Consider the following 19484-nt stretch of genomic DNA (forward strand, 5'->3'; position numbering starts at 1 on the left):
ACCCAGACCTCCCCAGCCATGAACTGGTTTCTCGGGATGACTGAGATTCTCCCAGGAGGAAGCCAAAGCCTTCTGTAGTGAAAGGCCCTCTTGCCACCATTTTTATCTGCATTGCCCTTCAAAGTGGCTTTAATGTCTTCTTTGGAGAGAGAAGTCACTGTGACCAGAGTTCCCTCACAAAGGTGACAGTGCCAAACGCTTTGAGATTCAGCTTTAGGAGCTGGCGAGACAGCTGTGGTCGTCACAGAGTAGATGCACGCACAGGGACTCGTCTCCTCGACCACGGACACAAACATCTTGGCGGTACTCCACACTGGCTCGCTGCAGTTTTTCCTCCTCACCATCCTTCCAGATGCCACACTCTTCATTCTCACCGTGATCCTCCCATCACCATCTTTCACGGCATTTAACTTACTGCTTTGTTTTTCTTGCTGCTGTCACTTCCTCACAGGGTGACTTCCACTCCACTGGGTCCAACACTTGTTAAAGCTGACAGCTCAGAATAAAAGCAAAACAGGCTTCTCTTTTTAAAAAAAGTTTTTCCCCAGATTCCCAGTATTAAATCTCTCAAATATGAAAGCCTTTTACTCTTTCAAGTCATCAAAATGAGAACCAACTTTCAAAGTGATGAGAGGTATAGAGAAATAAAAAGCACCCTGGAGTTCATACTGTTTCCTGCTGCGCTCAAGAGACACGAACTGGCCTCGGGGGAAGCAGCACTCAGTTTTGGTGGCTGCTGCTTCACTTACTCTTTGAAAGCTCTCTGTCAATTATCCTCATGCTACTGCTGCACCAAGGACTAGCTCTCCAAAGATGGATCAACGGAAGCAAAAGCTGACTTTGCTCCACTATTCACCATAGTCTCTTCCCAGTGGCAGCTGAGAATACCTTCAGTGTTTACAGATACAGCGCCTTGACACAAGAGTTAGTGAACAGCAAGACATTCTACTCCCACTGTTGGCGCCATCTTTAATGTGGCAAAACCCAGTTATGTTCTTGGGGAAGTTTGAGGTCTGTTCCTAGTGATGATTCTGGCAGTCCTGGTACAGCTCTGAGAGTGAAATAATGAAAAGGAGAAAGACTTCCAGACCACAAATGATGCAGGTAAGAACTATGAATGGTCCGAACTATAAATAGGTAGAAACCAGTCAGTCCTGTTTTAATTGTGCATGAGATGCTCAGAACAGGTAAATCCATACACAGAAAGTAAATCAGTTGTTACTGGAGGGCAGGTAATGTATTTTGGGGGTTCTTCTAGGGTAATTAAAATATTATGGACTTAGATTATAATGATAGTTACAGAACTTTGAGAATACTGAGGAAATTGAGTTATATACTGAAGGGTGAATTACATGGTATGTGAATCATGTCAATATAATATACATTTAACATAACAATACCGATACAAATCTGAGTGATTGAAATGGTACAAAAGAATGGAGTAAAGAGTTAGAAGACAGTGATGGCCAATCCTGGTTATCACTGACTAGAACGGGTCACCAGGCACTGAGTGGGAGTTAGTTTCCATTCTGTCATCTGGAGTGGGAAGGCCCATCTTCAAACAGGGACGGCACCTTCCAATGCAACCCGCACAAAGAGGTCTTAGAAAACGTATTGGTTCCTCTATTCCTGCTGGCAGCTCATTCACCCTACTACTTAAAGCCTTTACAGATACAAGGATCCTGCTTCTTCAGGCTTCCAACATGGACTGACAGTAGCTCCTCAGGAGCCCTCGAGGCCAGCAGCACCATACTAGAACTGCTGAGGCAGCACCTGCACTAACTAAGCAGCTACAGGCTCTTGGCCTCCAGGACAAAGACAGTGATTGCTTGAGTACTCAGACCATGCATGTGCCAGCCTAAGACAGTGACTGCCTGAGTACTCAGACCATGCATGTGCCAGCCTAAGACAGTGATTGCCTGAGTACTCAGACCATGCATGTGCCAGCCTAAGACAATGATTGCCTGAGTACTCAGACCATGTCATGTGCCAGCCTAAGACAGTGATTGTTGGAGTACTAGACCAATCTAATAGTCCCGTTCTAATAATAGTCACTCTTGATTTTGTTCCCTTAGGGAACACTAATAAAGGAACTAAAAATTGACTAGGCATACACAAAACAAATAGCCAAATGGCAGGTGAGAATTTAACTTCACCAATAATCACATAAAATATGAAGAAATTATTTAATGAATGCCAAAAGTATCAAGCTGACTAACCAGGCAATATCCAACTATCTATTAAAAACAAAATTTAGCCTCAAGACCAGAAGTTAGTTAAAATGGAAAGAAAGGGAAAAAGACAGGTCATGGAAAGCAGTGCCTGTGTGAGAAGCAGAGAGCCAGGCATTAGCATGCTTCACCAGGGACACTGACGTACTTCAAAGCAGGGGCAACCATGGAGTAAGACACGCATAAATGGAGACACACTCCACAGCAGAACTGCTCAGTACAGGAAGCAACACTGACAAAGCTCAAGGAGGAGGCAAGCCCACAAGAACACACAGAAATTTCCACGTTCTCCTCTCACTAACAGAAAGAATAGAAATTAGGGAGAACACAGAAGAGAAGAATGGACCAAGCTAACTGAAGGCAGGGAACCCTTCCCTGTGAACAGAGATGAACATCTTACAGAAGAGCCCATGTATGAAGCCATAAAGTAGGCCCCGTAGAGTCAAACTGTTGGGAAGAACTTAACAGAAGTTCTCTGAAGACATTGGGGGTGAAATCAGAAATAGTTAATAGAAAGAAATCTGGTAAATTCCCATTAAGAGTCTTCCTCATCTGCAGCTCCACTCCTGTGACCTGAGTTATTCAAAGCCAGTCGTGGTCCAAGGGATAAGTGGACACTCAGGGGTGAACCAGTGCAGGTTTTCATTGTGTGTGTTCTGAGTTATGTAATGACACCACGCACTGTCCCACTCCATGATGCCCTGGTGGCCTGAAGCTGTGAACTCTGCCTTTGTCCAGCACGTTGCCACTCACCCATTAGTCTCCTGATAGCCATTTTGGCTATTAAAGCAACAGTCTGAACATCAGAGAGCATATATTTATGAAACTCTTATTCTAATTAATACTGGTCCACAAATGCTAGGGTAATGATGCTTGCAATTTTATATAGCATACTGTTAAAATGTTTCCACTTCATTATTGGTTATTATTGTTTACATCCCACTACATCTAACTTATAAACTAAACTTTTTCAAAGGTATGTACATATTGAATAAATACTGCACATAGGGCTCACAGCTGTGCACGATGCCCACAGGAGGTCTTAGGAATAGTCCCCCTCCTCCTTAAGGGGAGACTTCTCTATCTACAAATTAAGTAACACACTTCTAACAGATCAAAAAGGAAGCCTAAAAAAATCAGAAAACAGTTTGAACTAAATAAAATTGAAAACACACATTAAAACCTGAGTGCATAGGTAAATATGTAGATTTATATTAGAAGAGAAAATAGATTTAAAATAAGTAATCTATAATGGCATTTTAAGAAGCTAAGAACAAACTCAAAGTAAAGAGAATTAAAGATATAAATAGAGACAATAAAACAGAAAAAATACTAAAGTTACTGAAATTCAAGTTTTGAAACTGCTAGAACAAAAGCTAAAAAATTTGGTAGAATAACAAATGGAAAAGAGAGAAAAATAAAAATACCAAAATCATGGTACACAATGAGAAATTACCCAAATCACAGAATGGAAGAGAAGTCTCTCTACATACATAAAAGTCGGTGATTACAGAAACAGCTATTACTAGGGTCATATCACCCCATTCTAGCCAAGAAATGATGTGGCTTTTAAGAAAAGCTGTTTTCCCAGAACAGCAAGGGAAGATCCAAGTCTTTTCCTCCCTCTGCTCCCAAATAATGCCACCACACTGCCTGTGACAGAAACAAGCCCGCGAGCCAGAAGTGGAGAGCCTGGTGACATACAGAACTCAATGACTTGATCCAACAACCAGCTACCCTGACCCTGGGTTTCCTTCTGCGGGAAGCTGTCTAAACCAGCTTAAGTTAGATCTTCCACGACTCACAGATGAGACATTAAGATGCACAGAGACTTGGTCTACTCTCGTCAAGGATGCAGTCTCAGCACCTAGAACATGACAGGCACAACAAATGACTCCTGAAGAACAAAGACTCCTAAAGCAGTGAACGCTCTCTGTCTAGCCCACCGTTATGGTTCTACCGGGCCCACAGTGGCAAGTTAGACACTTAACCTCCAATGTGAAATGAGGAGTTGAGAACCAAGAAGAAGTGAAGTCATAAAGGCAGAGTGACCAAATTAATGCTGCTATCATGGGATGGGGTTGTTATAACAGGAGTGGGTAGAGGGGAAATTTGGATATTTGGATTCTACACACACACACACACACACACACACACACACACACACACACACACACACACCTTTTTCCTTTGTCTCTCATTCATCTTTTGCCATGCTATGAGGCAGCAAAAAGGGCATTCTCAAATGCTAAGCCCTTCATATTGGATTTGAACTGGCCCTCCAGGACTACAGCCAATGAATTACATATAAAGTCTCAGGTCCTTTGTTGTAGCATAGATTACAGTGCCTAACTACTGTAGTCATTAAGTTCCTTAAAAGCAAGAATCTAGTTAGTTACTACTAACTAAACATAAAAACAATTGTGACAAAGATTTTTTTAATGTCAAATTAACACTGAAATATGCCACTACCATTACAAAAGGAAAATATAACTATCAAAAACCATGCACGCACCAGCTCAGTGGGTAAAGGCACTTATTATGCAAGCCTGGTGACCTGAATTCAATTCCTGGAATTCACCCATTAAAGGTGAAAGGAGAGAAGCGGCTCCACAAAGTTGTCCTCCGACCTCCACACATGCCCCTTCCACACACACAGATAAAAACGAAACCATGCATTTATAAAGACTTACGGGTTCTTGGGGTTCTGTTTCTTCCCATGCTCCCCAACTATCATCTTCCCAGTTTGATGATTTACCTAGAGAGAAGGAAGGAAGAAGAGAGGGATTGAGGGAGGGAAGGAGAGAGAGGGAGAGAACATATAAAATTAAAAGGCTTAACATATTTTTAAACATTTTTTTCTAAACATAGCAGAAACAAGTTGTTTTTCATTTGGTTGGTGGTTTTTGTTGTTATTTTTAAGACAGGGTCTCACTATGTAGTTCTGGCTACCCTGAAACTTGTTATGTAGACCAGGCTGGCCTTGAACTCAGAGACACCACTGCTTCTGCCTCCTGAGCACTTGACTCACACCCAGCAGAAGCAGTTGCTGTAAAAGGAAGAATGTGATTATAAGCTGTGCTACTTCAGGATCTGATATACACAGTCAAGAAACATATAACCTACTTAATTTCCAAATATATGTCTAGTAAAACTATGTACAAGTTATTTAAATCTTAAAATATTGGACATTGAGTAGATCTGCATTTGAATTAAATGTAAAGGTGAGTTTAAAAATTTATCTGGGCATGGTGACACAGGCCTGTAATTATAGCTCTTGGGAGGTAGAGGCAGAAGGATCAACGGTTCAGAAATTCAAGGCCAGCCTTGACTACTACTTGAGGAAGTCTAGGCCACCCCAGACCCTGTCTCAAAAAACTACACACACACAAATTTTAACAAATATTTGTTACTTAAAGAAAATAAACATACAGCAACAAAGATCTAAATTTTCACACAGATGTTTTCAAAGTGAATTGTTTCCTGATAGGATGAGGTATCCATGGAAACAACCTGAATTCTGAAATAAGACAAACCACCCTACTCCTCCCTTTTTGTTACTCTTGTTTCTTATATCCGAGACAATCTTCTAGATTAAAATATATTCACTAAAATATGCAACAAGGAATTAAAAAACTCAGGTAAATTGGGAAAGCACCATGTCTTGCACTGCTAATGTTGATTTTATGTAACTTGCTTAGAATTTACTGGAAACAATAAAATTATCATATCCAAGCAACCAGAGACAAGAATGAGATATTCTATCACCCCGGATTAAAACACCAATGAAGTTCCAATAAGACTCAGGCCTGAGACTCGGACTGCAGATGAACCACTTGAACTGTATCGAGTTTTTACTTATGAAATGCATTATGAAATACCTAATGCTTGCTCCAATTCCGGATGCTGAGGAAGCAAAACACCTCCTCCGTCACTTCGAACTGTGGGTGCATAAGGACTGAACCAGACAGCATACTCAGGGGCTCTGTATCTGAGAAGTAAGCTCTCACTGTCAGCCACCATGATTTAGCCATCAAATATAACAACCATGAAGTAGAAATAAAGTATATTTAAGCAATCAGCTTACAAACCCTGAGTGGAAGTCATCACAAAAGATGAGCAGAATCCTGATGACTAACAGGAGAAGACACAATGAGAACATTCACTTACACACTTGGCTTTAAAGGTTGCTGAAACAAAGGACACAGATGATGTAAAAGGGTTACAGTCTGGCACTTGGAATCACTGCTCAATTAGCTTGCAGTAACAACAGTCTAATCTCCAGCACTTAAATACCAAATAATTACTTCCTAAAATTCCAAATACACTACTAGGCATATATTAAGTCCTAAAATAGCACCACATTTTGATTAAAATCACACGATCTACAGATTTCCATACAAGTCAATTAAGTCAATTAGCAATTGCTCTGTTAAATACCATGTACCAAACCTTGTGGTAGGAGCTAAGAAAAGATAACACATCCCTTGCTTTTAAGGAATCTATGATCTTATGCAGGATGTAGACAGACACTTAACTATACCAAACAATGAGTGCTGTAACTCTCGGTACCTTGGACAAGAGAGTGAAATATTTCATAGGTGTACAAATGTATACACACATATACTCTGTGAATAATTATTATCATTATTTATTAAGATTTTGTTTTTATTTATCGGTGTGAGTATATGTGCATGTGTATATGAGCATCTGTGTGACTGAATATGCACATGTGTGTGAGTGAGCACGGGGACAAGAAGAAGGCATCGGATCCCTTGGAGCTAGAGTTACAGTACAGGTGTTTTTAAAGCCACCAAACATGGATGCTAGAAACTTATTTGGATCCTCTGAAGAGCAGCCAGTGTTCTTAACAGATGAGCCATCTCTCTAGTCCCTATTTATTTTTGAGCCCAGGTCTTGCTACAGAGCCCTGGCTGACCTTAAACTGATGGTCCTCCTGCCTCTGCTTCCTAAGTACTGGGATTACAGGTACATGACACCACAGATGGCCAAAACAGTGTCTTTACAAAGTAGCTAGAAAATTTTCAAATTAACGGAAAAACACGAACATTAGGCAAAGCCTCAATGCACAGGGCACTGGTGAGAACTCTAGATGCCCGAGTGCTGCAACACAGCAATTCACTGAAACATCAGAAGGCTCCTTTATGATTTAATGTTACAATGGGAAAACAGATTCCTCAAAAGTTCAAATAGCGTGGCCTATGTCACAGAAGTGAGTGGCACCCTAGGACTGATGCTAAGTTCTGCCATCGTTGCACAACTCATGCATCCTTCCATGTGGCTCCTGGCGAGGACAAGAGAAACCCTGGAGCCACAGAGGAACAAAGTGATAGCAGGGTCTTTCTCTGAAACAGGCTAGCCTGGATTTGCTACATAGCTAAAACGACCCTTAAGCTTCTGGCCCTCCTGCCCCCACAGATTGCTAGGATCACAAGTGGCCACACCACATCAGGGCCACGCAGTTCTATGGATCAAAGCCAGGGCTTCATGCATGCTGAGCACTCCAACCTGAGCTAGAGCCCCAGCCTGTGTTTGTTTCTTTTAAATAGTTTTTAAAATAGAAATATCCCCTTGATACTGGAACTTTAAAGAAAGGCTTTAAAAACTTGAACAGAGAAACCCTGTTTTTATATACAAATATATGCATAACCTTGAACAATTTGCCAGGAGTGGTGATACAAACCTTTAAATCCCAGCACTCTAAACACAGGCGAGCAGATTTCTGAGTTAGAAGCCAGCTAGCTTGATGTACATATTGAGTTCCAGGCCAGCCAGGGCTACATGATGAGACAATGTCTTAAAATCCTTTGGACAATTAAATTTTGTGGGTTTTTGGCAATATAATTCATTAAACACTTTCTTCATTCATTTTACTACATCACCAAAACCAACTATCTCACTGTGGGTTGGATGAGACAACTTAGCCAAGCTATTAATCATTTTAGAAATTAGATGGTGGTGGCACACACCTTTAACCCCCACACTTGGGAGACAGAGGCAGGCAGATCTCTAAGTCCAAGGCCGGTCTGGTCTACAAAGTGAGTTCCAGGACAGCTAGGGCTATACAGAGAAACCCTGTCTCAAATAACTGAAAAATACAGAACGGTTTTGGAATATGCATTGTCTCTTAAACAAGAAAGTCCATGGTTCACATTTAAAATTGCTATAAAATTACTTAAATATCAAATTATCAAAACATCCAAACAACCTTGCAGAATAAAAGCCCTTCAGGAAGTCTATCATTCATTCATTCTTTAACATCTTTTCCACGCTAGAGAGCAGACACAAAAGAAGTAAATTTCCAAAGAGCTCGGTCCAAGTACATAATCTCTGCTGAATGCATAACACTATAAAAAGAATTTTATTTCCCTTTATATTAGTATAAAAAGAACCTGACTCAGTTCACAAATGACTCATACCATCTAGCGGAAGACGGCAGTTATTTGAATTTCCTGCCCCTACAGAGACCCAGAATCTCTTCATACTTCAATTCAAAACATGCCCAAAGAGAAAGACTCTGGAAGTACATTATTTGTTTCAATGAAGGTTTACCCACTTTTCAGTGTCTGGCTAGAAAACTGTTTTCAACTGAAGAAAAAGAAAAACTAATTGGGCAGTTCCTGCTATCATGGGAATATTTTCTCAAAGTCATTAGACTATAGACAGATTAAAGAGGGCTGCGGTGATAGCTTGGGGGAGGGGGTAAAGTATTCACTGAGCAAGTATGAGGACCTAAGCAATCCTCAAGACCTGCATTTTAAAAAAATGCCATCTACGTCATTAGTAGAGTTTCTCTACAGACTGATCACTGATCAAAGTTATAGGTAAGCAAAACAATGTTTTTAACATTAATTGTGATCTATATAATTTTATTTTAATATAAAACATTTCTGTAAAACCTGAGATCTTATAAAGTTCATGTAATCATGAGGAAATAAGATTAATTTGGCCAGGTGGTGGCGACGCATGCCTTTAATCTCAGCACTTGGGAGGCAGAGTAAGGTGGATCTCAGTGATTCTGGTCTAGAGAGTAAGTTCCAGGACAGCCAGGACTGTTACAGTGAAACCTGGGCTCAAAAAACCAAGGAAAAAAAAGATTAGTTTGTTTAACATATTATCAATTTATAAAGAAAAGCTAAAAACATTCTACCGTGGTTGTCTCTTGGGCGAGTAACTCAATTCATTATCTTTTGAAGGCTAAAATAATTTAAAAGTCCTAAGCCTTGGTCTGACTTAAAATGCAAGTGTGTGGTGAGTCAGGACCTTGAGTGGGCAACTTCTGGGGAGATGCAGTAGCAGTGTGATGACCCAGACACCACTACCCACCACACCACACCACACCACACCACACCACACCACACCACACCACACCGGTAGCTACCCAGTTTGCATCATGAGCTGTGTAGTGCTTGTTTACATCAAACGCTAGAGTACACACTATAGGAAAATTGCAATTGTGCTTTTGCCCATTAAATAAGTAGCAGCCACTCAATATCCAAAAGTAATTCTTTAAGTGATATTATCACCAATGCCTGTGTCTCTCATTTTGTCAAAGTATAACCCAACAAAACTGATCAGAAAAAATAAACCAGCAACCACATTCGTTGGTTGCTAGTCAAAAACCCAGAATTGTAGCTCTCCTGCCAGCTTCCCTTTGGATAAAAAGATGAAATAATGAGTTAGGGTGACTGGTGGAGGTCTGTTTGAGAGGTCTGCATGCGTTCAGGACTCCAGTCCTTGACGCATCCCCACCTTCCACATATATGAGGCGAATGGTCCAGGGATCATATCTTAGGAACACTACTGAAGGGCTAAACATCATTTTCTCCTCAGTTTGCCATCAGTCAAACTGTCTACTCACTGGCAGGAAGTCTTCAATAGTAGCCACATGCATAATTTTAAATTAATTAGCAATTGTATTTAAAAGAACTAAATTGAACACTATATTTTAATATACTATATCCAGTGCTATCATTCCAATACATAAGTGAAATCACTCATGAGGTGTTTTGTATTCTTTTCTCATATTAAGTCTTAGAACCTAGTGTGCTCTGTGCTTTGAGCACATCTTGTCTGTACTAGCCGCATTCCAAATGCTCACCAGAACACATGACCAATGAACATGGTGTAAGATAAGGCAAGTCTGGCGTAAGGAATGATGTGTTATCAGGCTGTCTGCAGTGGATTCCAGATTTTACCCTGGAGAGGTATAGGAGCTTGGGCAGTTTCACTAATCCCTTGCTGCCTCACTTTCCCCCTTAGCAGGATGGAGCTAATAACTGCATCTGCTCACAGAAATGTGAGAGTTGTGCAGAGCACTGAGGACCATGACTAATCACTTCAGAATAACCAACCTGCACACACGACATTCCCATCCACACTCCGCCTACCCTATCATGTTAACCAGCCACTTGCCTCCCTATGTGGTTATCTTGCCAGAGGTGATTTCCTTAGGGCTCACATTAATTCTCCACAAAGTTTGCTTACAGATGATTTTACATCAAGGATCAAAACAATCTTTTAAAACAATTTTTTATATTTATTTATTTATTTATTTATTTATTTATTTATTTATTTATTATGTACACAATGTTCTGTCTGTGTGTATGCCTGCAGGCCAGAAGAGGGCACCAGACCTCATTACAGATGGTTGTGAGCCACCATGTGGTTGCTGGGAATTGAACTCAGGACCTTTGGAAGAGCAGGCAATGCTCTTAACCACTGAGCCATCTCTCCAGCCCACAAATTTTTCATAAAATATTGTTACATCATTAAATTCTATTTCAATTAGTGAGGCAAAGTAACTTAAAAGTACTGATTCCTAACTTTAGTTTTTATTAAGAAATAATAGGAAAAGTGTTATATTCTTGTTTGAATTCCAGCACAAGTGGAAGATTGATGGGGAATCTTTGCCACCCAATTATCTTTAAGAGGTGGGGCCAAGTTAGAGCATGGCTTTCTTGGTACCCGGAGAAAAATGCAGCAGGCAGCTCAGGTGCTCGCTCTCTCTCCCTCCCTCCCTCCCTCCCACCCTCCCTCCCTCCCTCCCTCCCTCCCTCCTCTCTCCCTCTCTCCCTCTCTCCCTCTCCCTCTCTCCCACCCCCCTCTCTCTCTCTTTGTGGTTCCCGCTCTACACACTTGAGCTTGGACTTTTCGCTCCTGTTTCATGAGTTTGCCTCTTATAATAAAGAAAAATATAACTGCTCTATCTTTTAGCTAGCCTGGTTATTTCTCAATCAGAGATAATTCAACAGTTGGTGCCCAACGTGGGGCTCAGGTTCTCTGTGGCTCTAGCCAGTCGCCACCAGGCTCCGCATGAATAACTGTTTTGTTATATGTAATTACTATGTAAAAATCTTCCTTCTTATTTAAACAAAAGAGGAGGTAATGTAGGATTCCCTTCTGTATGCTGTGAATACCATTGGTTAATAAAGAAATTGTCTTAGGTCTGTGCAGGGCAGAATATAGGTAGGCAGGGAAAACTAAACTGAATGCTGGGAGAAAGAAGGCAGAGACAGAGAGAAGCCATGTAGCTCTACTGGAGACAGACACTGGAACTTTACCCAGTAAGCCACAGCCTTGTGGTGATACACAGATTAATAGAGATGGGTTAAATTAGGATGTAAGAGCTAGCCAATAAGAAACTAGAACTAATGGGCCAAGCAGTGATTTAATTAATACAATTTCTGTGTGGTTATTTAGGGAGTCTAGGCAGCTGGGAACACACAAATGGATTCCTACAACAACAGTAGATTTCCTTAGGAGCAGAAATATCCTTAGCAATCAAGTTGAGAGATCATGGCTGGCTATGGACTGAAGAACCTTTATATTTCACATCTACCTGCACATACAACAACCACCTCAACATTTAAAAACAAGGCCATTACTAACAAAAGACCCTGCACCAATACAAAGTCAGTTTGTTCACCCAATGACTTGTAACTGAACAGTTTTCCTGAGAGGGCAAGGAAAGAATAATGATAAAGGCCACTAAGTTCCCATACAGCACACCACTCCAAAGAAAGAAACCTGCTATTGCTCAAATATTCTTTTTATCAACAGTGAATAAATATATAAAGGCAGATGAATACAGCAAGCATTGCCTGGTAGAGACATCTAAAGATCACGTTGGGAATGTTTTTCTAAATCTTTGTAATTTCCATGATACAATCATACTCAGATACTGCATCTAAGGAAGGTGTTTCATCAGTACATCTCTAGAAGAAAATATCCCATGTGTCAGTGGGCTTTCTGACTTGCCTTGCTGTACAACTTAATGTCAAAACAGCATTCTAGGATATACAAGATATGTGTGTGTGCTTTGTGTTGAATCTTTAGTCTTTGTTTTTATTCCTCAAACCCTACCCTTGTGTCTATCTATCTGCCCCCTTCCCTGTGTGTGTGTGTTTGTGTGTGTGTGTGTGTGTGTGTTGTGTGTGTGTATATGTGTAGACAGGGTCTCGTGTACTCTAGGCAGGCCTTGAATTCATTATGTAGCCAATGCCGGCCTTGAACTCACAACCTTGCTGCTTCTACCTTCCAAGCATGGTAATGAAAGGCATGGGCCTCCACACCAAGCCTCCCACATCTGTTCTGAAGCATAAACTCCCTTTAAATTTTATTCTCTCATATTCTAAATAAAATTTTCTTAAAATTCACAGGTTATCGAGGTTTTCATTGGGGTAAATTTGAGTCTTTCAAGAAGTTTTCTAGCTTAAAATATTTTGTGTATTTCAGTTGTTAAAATTATCCTTCATTTGTTTCACGCCATATCTTGAATCATAACTTCTCTTTAAATAAAAGAAGCTGATCTCCTATCAACCTACATTGCATGGAGAGAAATAAAGAAGAGCAAGAGGTTCTACATAAAAATGATGAAAGTGACAGATGCACTGACTGCCAACCTGACTGACAACGTGAATGACTGACGACCTAAATGACTGACAACCTAAATGACTGACCGACCGACTGCTAACCTGACTGGCAACCTGACTGACTGGCAACCTGACTAACTGCTAACCTGACCTTTTTTTTTTTTTGGTTTTTCGAGACAGGGTTTCTCTGCGGCTTTGGAGCCTGTCCTGGAACTAGCTCTTGTAGACCAGGCTGGTCTCGAACTCACAGAGATCCGCCTGCCTCTGCCTCCCGAGTGCTGGGATTAAGGCGCACGCCTTTAACCTGACCTTTGAACCTACTCTTTTAACACCAATCACTATCCACTACTCTGAACAGTCTAGAGTCAGAAAAAAATACCAGGACAGCAGGCAAGCACCACCACACCGGGTTACAGTACCGTGAAGCTGTGTTCCCATCCTTATCGGGTTAAACGTTTTGCCTCAGAGAATAACACCAATGACTTTCAGATTAAGATGCAACAATTCCCTCCTAGGAAGAGTGTCCCCCTGAGCATACTGCATCATTCTGAACACTGTTCTCTGACTTGTTCCAATCACAGAGAAGACACACCCCCAACACAAATGTCTTACTTAGGATTATTTCCGATGAATGAATCATTCTGCAAACAAAGACCTTCTGCTTTCTACAGCTTTATTTAATTCCCCAAATACGTTATTCTAACTTACTTATGAATAGTCTGTACCTCTAAGTGGAGAGCATATTTTTTTTTCATTTAATAAGAACCTAAAGCTAGAAAGGAAATTGAATTCTATTAGTAGACAATTAATTTGACAGCTATTTGTATGACTGTGTCAAGAACAAAAACTGAATGAGAAACTGAAAAACAAAATGTTAGAAAAGAGAAAATTAAATTTTTATAGTCTTAGATCCTAATACAAATGCAAATTCATTTCCATCTTTATGCATTGTTTTTATATGAAAAAATTTCTAGAACCTACGATTTGTAATTTATTCACAGAGTTCAAAAGCCTTCAGCAGGTCCTTTCAGCTCAGAGAAGGCAAGCACCACCAGGCAGGACAAAGTCAATTACAAAGAATAAAGAAGCTCATTAGTGTTCTGTGCCTCAGACCTCTTAGCCTTTGACAATTTCTAAGAACATGCAAAATGGCAGAAAAACATCATTTCACCAACCTAATCTAAAATAAGGATGGCATCCTGTGCTCAACAGCTGAATTCATTTCTTTCAAACCATCATGACTAAGACAGAGTATATCTCTAAGGTTCTTATTCGTCATAGAATTCTAACATCAGCCAGTCTCAAACAAATGACCTCCCCCGTATCATAAAGAACATACATTCAGATAACAAATCAAAAAGGACAGAACTGAAATTATCATACAGTGGAAATATAGCGCAGAACATTTTCCTGATTCAGATAAGAATCATCTAAAGTTCACAAAAATAAGCATGCTCCCTTTTTCCCACACCCTATGAAATCTTTAGCCTTACTTTCATAAAATGAACAACAAGATATCTACAGGCATAAGGAACTTCATATGCTCCATTCTCCTTTTGTTTCTATGAAATAATATATGAATGTGGCTATAGAGCAGTATTTTATACATTCATTTCATTTTATTACTAAAAACATTTTACATACTCCTGCACAGAAATGACTGAAAAAAAAAAAAGATGGGTTGTAACTTACCAAGTGGTGGGCATCGAAGCTGATCTAGTCTCTAACAATTCTGGATAGAGCAGTCATGAAAATGGTTGTGCACATATGCCAGGGTGTACAGTCCTTTCAGTAAATGCCCACACGTGGTATGGTTGGGTCATATGATAGCTCTAGTGTTAGTTTTTTGAAAGCCCTTCACACTGATTTGCACAGTGGCTGAACCAACTGTTCCTGCTGTTAGCACCAGTGAACAGGGCCCCTCTTTCTCCACACCCTCACAAACACTTGCTGTCTTGATAGTAGCCATTCTTACTACAATGAGATGATATCTCAAATAGCTTGAGTTTTAATTTCCCTGAGGGCTAATGATAATGAACATGTTGTATATGTTTATCAGTCATTTATATTACTTCTTTTGAGGACTCTGCTCAGATTAATTCTGTGTTTCCGTGATATTTAGTTTTCTGAGTTCTCTGTATAGTCTAGATATTAATCTTCTAGCTAGCCAAAATTTTTCTCCTGTTCTGTAGGCTGTCTTTTTATTGACAGTTTGAATTACTTTTGTTGAATAGAAAATTTTAATTTTGTGAGGCCCAGTTTGCCAATTATTGGCCTTATTTCTGGGACAAATAAAATCCTATTTAGAAAGTCCTTGCCTATGCACATACCTTGTAGAGCACTCTCTACCTTTTCTCCTAAAAGTTTCAGAGTTTCGGGTCTTACGTTGAGGTTGTTGATCCATTTTGAGTTGATTTGTCTGGGGCGGGGGGGGGGGGTAATTAAGGACAGAGTTTCATTCTTCTCCATGTAGGCATCCAGTTTCCCCAATATCCTATGATGAAAATGGGATCTTTTCTCCAGTGTGCATTTTTGGCATCTTTGTCAAAAATCAGGTAACTGAAAGTTACTCATACCTATCCCACTCTATAGATCTATGTGTTTATTTCTGTGTCAGTACAATGCTGCTTTCATTACTATGATCCTGAAATAACTTTAAACCAAGTATGGTAACATTTCCATCATTATTCTTTTATTCAGGGATGCTTCAGCTAGCCAGGATGCTTTGTATTTCCATATGAATTTACAACTTTTGTTTTTAATTTCTGCAAAGAGGGTTGCAATGAATCTGCAGGTTCTTTTGTTTCTTTTGTTAAGATGGCCAATTTCAAAATCCACGAGCACGTGAGATCTTTCCACTTACCAGTGTCTTACTGGGACTACTGTTGAAACTAATCAGAAGCCAAGAGTGGAAGCAGGAAGGGGGTCTGTTAGCAGACCGGTGCCATGACCCAGGCTGAGACAGTGGCCTGGACCAGGACAGTGACAGTGGGACATAGATTTGCTTCCTGCTCTACACTCCCTGTTTCTCACTCCAAGTCTGTTGTCCTTCACAGCCAAGCTCCAAGCAACAACCAGTTTCACTACCCAGTTTCCAATTCCTCCAACACCCTACAGACAGACACACTGCTGACCACTATGCCGCTCAAACAGAGCAAAGATCCCAGCCACTCTCATCTTCCCCAAACCACTGAGCGCTTTCTTGGTCCTATCTGGCCTCTACTGACCACCCTGTACCTGTGTCAAATCCTCCCCTCAGCTTACGGAAGATTTCCATGTTGGGGGAAATTATCTTAAGGCTGTGTTACATTTGTTAATGCTGTGGAACATTTGTTTTAATGATGCAAAGATGTGTTGCATGCTTTTATGTTGTATTTGTTTAACTCTATGAAGTTGTGACTCCTTGCCTGTCTAAAACACCTGATGGTCTAATAAAGAGCTGAGTGGCCAATAGAGAGGCAGGAGAAAAGATACACAGGGCTGGCAGGCAGAGAAAATAAATAGAGGAGAAATCTGAGAGGAAAAAGAAAGAGAACAAGGAGAGGAGGTTGTCAGCCAGCTACCCAGTCAGCCATGGGGTAAGAGTGAATGTAAGACATACAGAAGTAAGAAAAGGAAAAAGCCTAGAGGCAAAAGGTAGTTGGGATAATGTAAGTTAGGAAAAGCTAGAAATAAGCCAAGGTAAGGCCAGGCATTCATAAGAAAGAATAAGACTCCATGTGTGATTTATTTAGGAGCTGGGTAGTTCCCCCCACCAAAAGCTATAAGATTAAAGAGTTAAAAAAAATTCCATCACCTAGCATTCCTCTCTCTGCTACTCCCTTTTGATCCTCTCAGGAACCTTCATAGGACTCCCAAACTTCATTCTCTAAGCTTACCTCTCCCGTACCCAGTTCACCATACAAATTCCTAAAGATGGAAACCACACTTCTGCTGGTAACTGCCAAATTAATGCCCCTGACCCCGGATGCCCTGCCAAGTTCTGGACCTTTATCTACTTCACCTGCTCACATGGACAAACCCAAGCATTTCCTATCTGAAAGGTTAGGATGCCTTCATTATCTCTCAACACACACACACACACACACACACACACACACACACACCGGCCAAGCCAAAGACATCCTAAACTGCCTCTCTCTCAGCAGCTACAACCCCAATCACCAGACCCTCCCTCCCACAGCTGCACATCCCAACCCTACCTCCTTAATATTTCCTTCCCTTCAGATCCTGCTAAGGTTCTGTTCAAGTTCGCAGCATTGTTTGTGTTTTTGTTTGTTTGAATTAAGCTTCTCAATCCACTGGCCTGCTTCCCGACTCACTGTGGCCACAGGACACTCTAAGTCTTCACCAAGTTCTGTAAATCGGATTGAACGCAAGTCTGACAGCTTCGGTCCTCAGACGGAGTGCCTCTGCCGGTAGTACACCTCCTCTCCAGTCATTCAGCTTTTGGGGGTTCTTTAAACACCAGAGCTGTTCAGACTTGCTTCCTCCTCCCAGGCTTTCTCTACTCTTCTGTCTTCTACTTCACAGGGAGGCCTACTATCATTACTTTAAAGAAATGCCTCTTGGGGGCTGGAGAGATGGCGCAGGGGTTAAAGGCACTTGCTGCTCTCCCAGAGAATCTGAGTTTGGTTCCCAGCGCCTACTTCAGGTTGCTCACAAGCACACTTAACCCCTGCTCCAGGGCACCTGACACCCTCATCTGGCTTCTTAGGGCACCTTCACTCATGTGCAGACACGCAGGCAGATGTGACCAGTGAGTCATAGCTCCTACAGGACAGAAAACTACCACCTTTCTAATTTGATATTTTTCAAACGTTATTTTTCAGGCAGACCCAAGCTAGCCCTCGAATGGGAGGCTAAATTTTCCCAGTGCCCTGTGATAGTTCTTAGTTTTTGAAAGGGAGAGTTTTGGTTTTGTTTGTTGGTGGTGGTTGTTATTGGGTCTTATATATCACCATTCTGCCATAGCACAGAGTAACAACACAATGCTACAAAGCAAAACATGTTTCATATCAAAAATAAGAAAGCAGCGTAAAACACGCTCCTTCAAAGGGAGAAACAAAGGGGCCCTTAACAAATCCTAGGGAAATACACAACATCTAATAACCCAGCCCTGAGATTTATAGCGCTGAAGGGCTTGATGGTAATAACAGGAGGAAGGCTTCTCTCCTCAATAAACGCCAATTAACTTTTCTTGGCCATGCCGCTGGAATTTTAGTTCCCACCGTGGGCTCTCCTTCACTTCCAAAGCGGTTACTTTTCTTACTGGGGAGTTTACTCACCACCTCAAAAGCCCCTCACTTGCCCATCTGCCATTCATTCCATAAATCTGAATGACAGAAAGGAGAAGGAAGAACAGAGAAGGTGGGGATGCTAAACACTCTGGAATGGGTGGAGCCAGGGCCACAGTCCCAGGGACGGGTAGGGTGGAAGTTGGGGACGAGCGCAGGGTGGGCTGACAACTCGCAGGGACTAGGGCGGAGGATGCGATCCTCCCGGAGCAGCTGGTGTGCCGAGGAAGAAGGCGTGAAGCTGGAACTGTGAAGGAGGGGGTGGGGATTGGTGACAGACGGGCGATGGGACGCTAGACGCAGAAGGCTGAGGGGACGCTGCCGGTCGCCTGACACTTACTGGGGTCCCTCTTCAGGGCGCCGGGGGTCTCCTCTCGCAGCTGAGGGAACAGGAAGTCGCGCGCGGAATGCAGGTCCTGGAAGGAGCAGAACTGGACGATGGAGCAGGCCATGGCTGCAGGGACCCCCGCGGGCAGGGGTGTCGTTCCTTAGCCGCGCCCGACCCACCCGACCCCGCGGCTGACAGCACGGAGCCCCGAAAGCTTCAGCCACCCGGGGGGGCGGGGACGCAAGACCGGAAGCTGTCAGCGAGCCCCGGTAGGCGGTCCTAGAGTGCTGCGCATGAGCGGACCGCTCCGGCGCTGCGCGTGCGCGAGGCGACCCGGCATCCGGAGAAGGGACAGCATTGAGCATGTGACTGGTAGCAGTGCGGCTGAGAGCCCGACGTGGCGGCTGGCGCCACTCTTAGGTCCCCGCCTTGTGCAAGCCTGTCAATCTGGCCTCCCTCCAGAGGTGATCTAATTGGGCCTTTGAGACACCCAAGCAATTATTCTACTTCTACCGACACGACCTAGATAGTTCACAGATGAGGCGGTTTAAGCTGAGTTTTGGCAGAAAACATAGGTGGCTTCAGAATTTCATAGTTTTCTTTTAATATGAAAAACTATCCTAGCATGCAGTATATACTAGTACCAAAAAAAAAAAAAAAGTCTGCCTCGACATCCTGTAATGCTCCTTCCTGTGTTCAGAAGGCTGAGGCAGGTGGATATCCATGTGTTCAC

At 41.9% G+C, this 19484-nt stretch overlaps 1 protein-coding gene across 1 annotated transcript in view; it reads right to left on the minus strand.

The window, feature by feature from the left end:
• The window catches only part of Rab3gap2 (RAB3 GTPase activating non-catalytic protein subunit 2), a 79860-nt gene extending 60879 nt beyond the window's left edge, over positions 1 to 18981 (minus strand). The window contains 2 exon segments of the mRNA XM_038349687.2: positions 4925 to 4989; positions 18764 to 18981. Of these exon segments, the coding sequence (XP_038205615.1) occupies positions 4925 to 4989; positions 18764 to 18875 (177 nt within the window). The 5' untranslated portion in view covers positions 18876 to 18981.
• Between the last annotated feature and the right edge of the window lie 503 nt (positions 18982 to 19484).

This window comes from Arvicola amphibius, chromosome 12 (genome assembly GCF_903992535.2).
Source record: "Arvicola amphibius chromosome 12, mArvAmp1.2, whole genome shotgun sequence".
In the NCBI taxonomy this organism is placed as follows: Eukaryota; Metazoa; Chordata; class Mammalia; order Rodentia; family Cricetidae; genus Arvicola; species Arvicola amphibius.